At 37.1% G+C, this 9,146-nt stretch overlaps 1 protein-coding gene across 1 annotated transcript; it reads left to right on the top strand.

The window, feature by feature from the left end:
• Positions 1-2,190: 2,190 nt before the first annotated feature.
• On the top strand, positions 2,191-8,709 carry LOC110452767 (monocarboxylate transporter 9-like). Its single transcript, XM_021501443.1, has 4 exons — positions 2,191-2,440; positions 2,871-3,014; positions 5,349-5,618; positions 8,327-8,709. The coding sequence occupies exons 1-4, from the start codon at positions 2,191-2,193 to the stop codon at positions 8,707-8,709; spliced, it is 1,047 nt and encodes a 348-aa protein (XP_021357118.1).
• Positions 8,710-9,146: the final 437 nt, after the last annotated feature.

The raw sequence follows: 9,146 nt of genomic DNA, 5'->3' as shown, positions 1-9,146 counted from the left end.
ATATTGTCATAACCATCCTGCTCCTTATAAACAATAAATTCAGCATACTTATCCATAATGTATAATTATCATTACCACCGTCATTCAACACTATCATCTTCTTCTTCAGCTCCTTATTCATCATACTTTCATCAGATGAACGCAGGTGCTTACATCTTTTAATGGCATATTTACAACACTATATCGTAGCTACTTCACTCTCACGCCACACATTCCACATCCAAAGGTGGGGAGAACAGGGAGCAGAAGGAGGAGAGAGGATTTAAGAGATATTGTTTCATGTAGATAACTAATTAAATATCCAATGCAACGAGCTAATCTGGCGATGTCAAGGTCTTGGCGATAATAACAACTGTAAAAAAGTATTCATAATTAGACAACTATAATTCTTATAAAAGTTTTTCCATTTCCTCCAGTTAAGTTCAAATTCCCTTTGAATGTGGTCAGTTTTATTGTTATTTATATTCTTTTGAACAAGGAAAGTATCTTTGATTAATAAGTGCATTCAAATCCAAAGAGTAACTGAGACATCTAGTCTTGTAAATGAAATATAAAATACTTTGTAAGAATAGAAATTTCGTTGTCAACATAGCTCGAGGGTTGTGGTATTATTCCAAAAGGGAAAGTTTCCTTGTTATATGCAAAAGGAATAAGAAGTATATATATATAGATTTAAAACTCTGAAGTAATGCCTGTACCTTTTTACATTTCGTAAACAATGCACTATTATTTCAAGCTCAATATTACACAATGGACATAAAGGACTTTGAGTTAAGTTGACTTAAAAAAAGTGTTTGCCACCTAAATATGGTGTATTTTTCTAACTTGGAACCATTGCAATTTTGAATTTTCGTGACTACAAAAGGTAATTAAAATATTTTTGTCCATATTTCTTTATCTATATCATACTCCTGATTCCATTGTCGTGGTCCAGTAGGCATTGTCACTGGAGAGATGATATAATTATAAGATTTTTAGAGCTTTTTTATTTACTCTTCAAGACTATATCAAGTAGGAGTGGTATATTAGCCTTGGAAACTCTTTCCTTCAGGAAAATATGTTTTCTTAAAAAGCGTGGAATAGCAGATACCAATCTATGATATTGCAGAAAGTTTTATTAATTTGTACGTCACTACGTTGACAGAGATGCAATTGACGCGTTGTCCCATAATCACGTCTAATATAATAGTGTTTAGCATTGTAGTACGAAATTAACATTTAAAACTTTTACAGGCTTTCGTGTCATACGCGTCAATGTATTGACATACTGATATACTTCCTCTGTCACTAGTAACATTGATCTTTTTGATCAACTCTTTCTGAAACGTGCGTACCGTTTCACAGGTAACAGTTTTGACAAGGTCTATAAATTGGTAAATCATGCAGGTATAGTATTACATCAAATGCATTTCACGACACAGGAAATTAAAACGTTTTGAAATAGAAACAAGTACCTCGCTTTAAACGCTTTATACACCAACCGACAGAGGATTGACAAAAGGATTATATTACATCTTAGCTCGTTTAAGTAGACGGGTATACCAAACTTTATTTATACATTTTTACAAAATTAATTATGGTTTAATTCTCAACATTTGAGCATACAATACCAGGTGACATTATTTATAGGTTCAACAAAATCCCCTAAAGTTGTGTAATTAGTTATTATATAGTCACGGCCATTTTGATGACGCATAGTCCTGTCATAAAAAGTAATTCACATTCATATAAGTGGTTGGCACTTCTGTACTCTGGTCAATTGAATAAAAATGTCGCTAGAATGTTATCTTGCGATCCTTCACCAACAAAGGGGGTTGATTAAATATGGTTATCTTGCTGTTTTGTTTTCATCAATCAAACCTCATATTTCGATTATTGTAAGTCTCCATGTGATATGCTGCAATATATCTGGAAGAAAAGTGATATAATGCCAAAAATATTATTTTGTTGCCCCGAGAGATCTAAATCAAACTTTGGTCTCTCATTTGCCAATGCAGGGACTGATTGAATCTAAATAGAAAACTCCATTTAAAGATTACCTTACTCTTGACTTCTGCAAAAAAATAAGTGTTATCCAATATGATCTTGTGGAGCCATAAATGGGCACCCCTATTTGCTTCGTCAAACTCTGATTTTTTTCAGAAACAATTACTTTCTAGTGATAAATCGTTTTAGATACAGTCCACTACAATGAAAGTAGTCAACAACGGCGAAAATGACGTATCAGAGAATCAAGCGAACAGGGATAAAATACCTAAAGCTATAGATGGCGGATTTGGTTGGCTTGTGGTCCTCTCATCCTTCATGCACAACTGTCTCCTCGATAGTGTCAGCTTTACGTTTGGGATTTTCTACAAGGACATCAAAGCTACGTTTGATGACGGCAGTGCAAAGACTCAGCTTCTTAATTCCGTTATTATCGGTGTAGCATTATGCACAGGTACACTATAATATATGTTTATTGCATTACTTTTCACTCATACTCAAACTGTTCATTTAATATATTATCTATATGCGTTTCTTATTTTTGTTTTGTTTTGTCAACTGATCCCAACCCCGTGTTTAATTAAAATCTTGATTTTTTGCGTACAATCGCTTTGGTTTTCAAACTTTTTGAAATTTTCGACACAAAAGCAAGAAGAAACTTAACGAAAGCAAACATAAAGATATTGGTGTGGGTTTGTTGAATATGTTTTAGTCTATGATGCTTATTGGCTTCTTGACCTGTTTTCAATTATGTAAATGCTACGTAAACTGCTCACACATCATTATCTTCCATACTTAGTGAGAAAAAATACTCATTAGTGGTGTGTGTGTGTGTTGGGGTTGGAACGAATAAGGTTGCATCTGACGTTTTATTGACATCATAGGCCCAGTATCAGGAGCGTTGATAAACAGGTTTGACTGTCGACGTGTGGCGATAAGTGGAGGAGTAGTATACAGTGTGGGATTGTTCCTCTCCACCTTCTCCCCAAATCTTGATGTCATGATTCTGCTCTATGGTGTCGTAGCAGGTACGTTTACTACTGGGGTAAAGTATGAACTATGGTGTCGTAGCAGGTACGTTTACTACTGGGGTAAAGTATGAACTATGGTGTCGTAGCAGGTACGTTTACTACTGGGGTAAAGTATGAACACCACGTATTTCATCCTACACATTTAATAAACTTATATGATGAAGAACAACATTAACCTTTTTATTAAAATATAAAAAATCGTCAAAGCATCTGTCCAACCCATGGCAAAGGAAATGAAATATACAGTTGTGGGATCGCACAACGTTACACGATGTGCGGTGTGCGCACGATGTGTGCACGGTGTGTGAACGGTGTGTGCACGATGGGCGAACGATAAAAAGCTGGACGTGCATTGCTTGCGCACATTTGTGCGCACGATGGATGAACGTTGTGCGATAACAATCGTGGTTGGTGTAAATTGAGGAATGCATTAACAATTTGTACGGTTTCGTGTTTAAACATATAAACTTGATTTTTACGTATGTTTCTATATTCTAGATACATCTATAAACTTATCTTTCTGTCTATACATTCTTATATTTAGAAATTGTGTTGTCGGTGTTTTTAAACAAACTTAATCGACACATGGAAAATTACAACACAATCCCGTATACAGGTAAACATAACCACTTTGTACATGTACCTGGACCGTAGTTTCCCCCCGCCTGGGGCACTTAAGTAACTCGTCGGGTAAGGCTGGGGATGTGAAAATCCAGGTAAAGGGGAGCTATAGGCAAGCGAATGCAAATAACCACGGAATTAGATTAGATTATCTAAGTCCGTAAAATAACAAATACTATTCATTACGGTCATACGGTATCGCATATCAGCTCTGTGGGTCAGGCACTGGTCATGTAAAACTCCGGACACTCATCAAATTGTTATTTACCTGTTCTGTTACCTTGGAGCCAAACCCATTCTTGACAGCCTAACGGTCGCTGTAATACTGTGTAACACGCATTGGGAAATTGTATAATCTTGATTATTGTGATGAGAAATTACAGATAACGAGTATATACACAGTGTACATTATCGCATACGAGCCTTCCGTATTTTTGTCATTCCGTAATTTTGATATACAAATGATACCAAATCGCACAGTTGTGCGGAGAGAAACGCACAACGGGGCGAACGATTTTGAACAGTGTTTGAACGATGTATGCACGGTTTGCGCAAGCTATTTTTGGTGCAATGTCCGGTCACACAACTGTAATAATAAGACAGCGGCAAAATCTAAATCTTAAGGCCCCCCTCCACCACCCCTCCCCGCACGATCAATGATCCTGTCGTAATGTGTCAAATACAGATAAATGTATAGCTCACCAATGATCTTATACGTAGTGAACAATTCTTATTATGGTAGACTTTGGAATCTTCAGTTAAAATGTAGAAACCATTTTATACTACTTAGGCTAGCTAGATACCCATAGACCAACGCTGACAAAGATGTGAACATACCGAACAAAAGCACACAAAAAACAAGAAACCTTTACTTTTAAAAATAAGCACGAAAGAGGAACACTGCTTGTTTTGTAAAAGAAATTCTCTCCTGACCCTAAAACATGTTTCTTGTTCGTTCATTTGTGTATATTTACGACAGCTTAACTAACATGTAATACTTATATTACTGACGTCAGGTATTGGAGTCGGACTTGTGTACACGCCTTCCGTCGTAATCGTGAGTTACTACTTCGACAAACGGCGAGCACTTGCGACAGGAATTGCCACATGTGGATCTGGTGTTGGGAGTTTCGTGTTCGCCCCAGTCTACGAATATTTGTTGGTAACCTACGGTTGGAAGGGAGCAATATGGATTGTTGGAGGGATAGTGTTTAATTGTGTTCCATTTGCCTTAACTTATAGACCTCTCCCAACACAAGAGCGAGAGATATCTTCAACGGGAGGTATTGGAACAGTTATTGATAAGAGTAATGCCGAAAATACAAGTGATACAGATGTGAGGTTCAAATCGTTGAAATCCCGATGTATCGAAAATATTCAAAAACTTGCACAACTGCTGGACATTTCACTTTTAACTAATACATCTTTTAACTTGTTCTTACTGTCTAGTTCTCTCCTTTGTATGGGTAAGTATACTGATTTGCAGTCAAAAGTTGAAATATGCTACGTATTCTTGACAGAATTTAATATCACTTTTACTTTTCGTTGCTAAACTTCAAAACGTTAATAAAAATATTACTTTGCATTAAAAAAGTTGATACTCGCACTGAATATTGCAATTTACATTTCCTTGGCCAATTGTTCAATTACAATACCTTGCTCTAAAAGGGTTCAACATTTACAAGTAAAATGATTTATACATTTCAACAGGTTTTCAAGTTCCGTATAATTTCCTGCCAGCTTCGGTCATGGAGAAAGGTTTATCAGAGACTGACGGCGCCCTCCTGATATCTGTTTTGGGCATCGCTAGCACCCTTTCGATGGTAATAGCCGGACTGGTTGCCGACTATCCCTGGGCCGACTCTATCCTTATTTACAGTGTAACTCTTATCATTGGGGGTGTGGCTACATGCTTTCTGCCGTACTACAATGACTTCAGCTCTTTAGTCATATACTCCGTAGTTCTGGGAATTCCGTTAGGTAGGTACATATATAATGTATTACTACTTAAAGAGTCTTTCATGTGTAGGTATTTTAGGGATTTGTTTTTCTACTCGAGGTTGTAGAATATGTTCATGAGGTAGTTGTCAATTGCCGACGACAATATCGTCATAGTCACTGAAACGTCGTTTTGACGGGCATTTTATTGTGATGTCATACTGTGACGTCATCATGTAAAGGCCACTAAATACACCTATGTTGGATTACATATGCTATAGAATATATCACCCCCTGGGGAGTTAAATAGGGAAATATCAACCTGAGATGATGAATACATGTTTATGGCGGGCGGAGTTGCTAAGGAAATCGCCATCTTGGATCCAATAGGGCGCCTTAGCAACCCCGTAAACCTACACCCCCTGCACACTACATCATCAAGGTGTGTGTATTGCGTGTGACGTCATCAATTTCGTGTTACCGACGGAATTATCTCCCCCTGTTTTCAATAGGAAAACAGGGGGAGATAATTCCGTCGGTAATACGAAATTAGTGTGACGTCATCAATTTCGTTACCGATGGAATTAGCTCCCCTGTGACGTCACACGCAATACACGCACCATGATGATGTTATGTGTAAGGGGGGTGGGGGGTAATTTTATGGGGTTGCTAAGGCGCTATCTTGGATCCAAGATGGCAGATTTCCTTAGCAAACCCGCCCCCCAAAAACATGTATTCATTACTGAGGGAAAGATTCTTAAGTTGTCAAACACGAGGCTTTGTCGAGTGTTTAGCAGCTTAAGATTCTTTCCCTAAGGGTTTAGATTCCCCTATCTCACCTTCAAGGGTGTGAACGATTCTTTTTCTCTTTTCCTGTTCCCTCATTGTGTACTATACAAAATGTAATGTTAACGTTACATGCTCAATTCAGGGTTGACGTGAAGTTAAAGCATTATTGACGTGACGTCATGCAATTACAATTGTATGACGTCACGTCACGTAAAAAATAAACACGTTTCCCACATGAACGTTTCGTTTGTGACACGTGGATCTTACATAAAAAGATGAGGGAGAAATATTATTTGATTAGTATCAGCAATATTTATCTGGAAAGATAAGAAAGACCTTGTCCTTTAGTTCAATTTTAGTTTCAGATATATCAGCGATGTTTTATCTTTAGATAACAAGAAGTTCAAAAAACGCGAACCGTTGAACCCAAAATTAACAGATTTAGCTAGGACTATTAACTATGGATGCGCGAACCTAAAACTTTGAGAAAACCTAGAAAAGATAAAGCGCTGTACCTTGTACGATACAGTATGCCTCGATATAACTGTAAAGAAAGAACAGACCTGCTGTGTCCTTTATATGTCGTAAGACGCGACTTATGTAGGGCCCCTGAAGCACCATTAGAGTTCTGCGTATTTTCAAAGTAGAGTACATTGAAGACACCATAAGTGATCTACTGCCCTAATTGATACAATTAGGATATGTATTTGTTTTATCATCTCTTACCTTTCATTTTCATTTTATTGAGTCTCCATAGGCACACGTCTTCCTATGAACTTGGCTGTTGTGAAGACGTTTAACATATAACCTAACTGGACACCATATCTCTTCTGGTTCTATCTGCCATGGTCCGGTCCCATCGGCCACGCTTAGATAGCTGTGGCTGACCGTCCAACGATTTCCTCTGACATCCGAATCAGAATTATCTGATCCTCTGTTGTTTCTTTATGATAAACTGTTATTGTCTACTAATTATAAAATGTACTTGTCTGAAAAAATTAAGCACATGAGCATAAAAATATAGCTCCTATCAAATCATATTACGTTAGAAAAAGAATTCTCATTGGTTCAAAGTTTGTTTGTGTCGTAGACATATATACCACTCGATGATTATTATATAGCTAATTCATATATATAAGCAGTGCTGATTTGAATAAAATATAATTACATTACACATATTGTTTTTGTGATGCATTCGAGTAATGTCTCCTTTCATATTGGTCTGATTGCACTGCCATTAGCATGATTTAAACAATTCGGATGAAGTTTTAGCTATTTATATAAACAATTTTCTATCGACATTTACAAAAGTTATATAATGAGTGATTATTGATAGGAATGTATATAAAATAGATTGAGTATATATCCGAAAGAGCTTACCCACGATAGATATCCTGTTGTCAACAACGCTTGTAACAACATTATGAATCTCCTCTCTACAAAAACAGCGACAACCTTACACATCTCACAATCCTAAATAATCATAAACTATCATACGTATGGGTGTCTGTTTTAATAATTAAATCCATAGATGGTTCTGCTAAGCTTCAGAGAATGTCCGTTGAAATTAAAAACAATCACATTCTTTGTTAACCATGCAGTACCCTTCATAAAACTACTAATATGCACATATATATGTATTATAATTTCAATATTGACAGGTACGAAATATCTGATTTCGACATATGCATATTATGATTTCAATATTGATAGGTACGAAATATACTGATATAGACATATGTATATTGTAATTTCAATACCGACAGGTATGTGTCTGTCTCTTCCTACAATAATCATGCTGGAGTTCCTCGAACTAGAACGATTGTCCAGCGCGTTTGGATTATTGACCTTTTCTAGCGGAATATCTACCATAATTGGACCTCCGATAGCAGGTAATAATAACGAGTATCTTGTCTAATTCTTCAACAATTATATAAGTTCCATTAAATGTATCTACGAAGAGGAAAAGGACGGAACCACACCATTCTTAGACACGCTCATCGCCCACAAAGAAAATGGCACTATCAAACTTTTAGTGTACTGCAAACCGACACACACTGATACATATTTTACTTTCAAATACCACCATCCACTACATCAAAAGCTTGGAGTCGTACGCACACTCCCCGACAGATGCAACAACACCATCACAGAGCAGGACGATAAACACAGGGAAGAGACTCACTCAACCGTTGTGGCTACCAATTGGTCAATAAAAATGGTGAAAAGAGCGGTAAAAGAAAAGACTGAAAATAGAAAACCGAGACAGAAGAAAAGTAATGAGAGCCAATCCAAAAGCAAAGGCTGCATGGGTCACTATGCCCTACGTGAAGGGGTCGTCTGAGGCGTTCGCACGGGTGATGAGGAAACACCATTTCAGTACCTCGATGTGACCACTGAAACCCTCAGACAGTTACTGGTGCACCCCAAATACAACACTAATATTTTAGACAAAACATGAGTTGTATATCAAATTCCATGCAAAATTTGTCAGCATTCAAATATAGGTGAAACTTGGAGGAAATTTGGTACACGTCCGAAGGAACACCAAAAGGACGTAGTGAAACTGAGCAACATCACATTCAACAGATCCAACAGCCGCCACCCAGTACGATAAATCGGCATTGCCAGATCACGCAAACACCCAACAAAATCTCATCGTTATTTAGGACAATGCTAAGATAGTTGAAAGGGAACAACACACAAAAACGAGAAAAAAATCAAAGTAGCAATCAAAATCAGGAAAACTCAGAACTTGAACAGAGACGAGGTGAGACACCA

Source organism: Mizuhopecten yessoensis, unplaced genomic scaffold (genome assembly GCF_002113885.1).
Source record: "Mizuhopecten yessoensis strain PY_sf001 unplaced genomic scaffold, ASM211388v2 scaffold6863, whole genome shotgun sequence".
Lineage (NCBI taxonomy): Eukaryota > Metazoa > Mollusca > Bivalvia > Pectinida > Pectinidae > Mizuhopecten > Mizuhopecten yessoensis.
This window is presented reverse-complemented; position numbering and strand designations above follow the sequence as displayed.

What these genes read in the sequence shown, in the direction of transcription:
- LOC110452767 (XM_021501443.1), top strand. Translation starts at nt 2,191, where the DNA reads ATGAAAGTAGTCAACAACGGCGAAAATGACGTATCAGAGAATCAAGCG. An exon ending in CGGTGTAGCATTATGCACAG is followed by an intron (nt 2,441 to 2,870) that starts GTACACTATAAT and finishes TTGACATCATAG; the next exon opens with GCCCAGTATCAGGAGCGTTG. An exon ending in AGTTCTGGGAATTCCGTTAG is followed by an intron (nt 5,619 to 8,326) that starts GTAGGTACATAT and finishes GTATCTACGAAG; the next exon opens with AGGAAAAGGACGGAACCACA.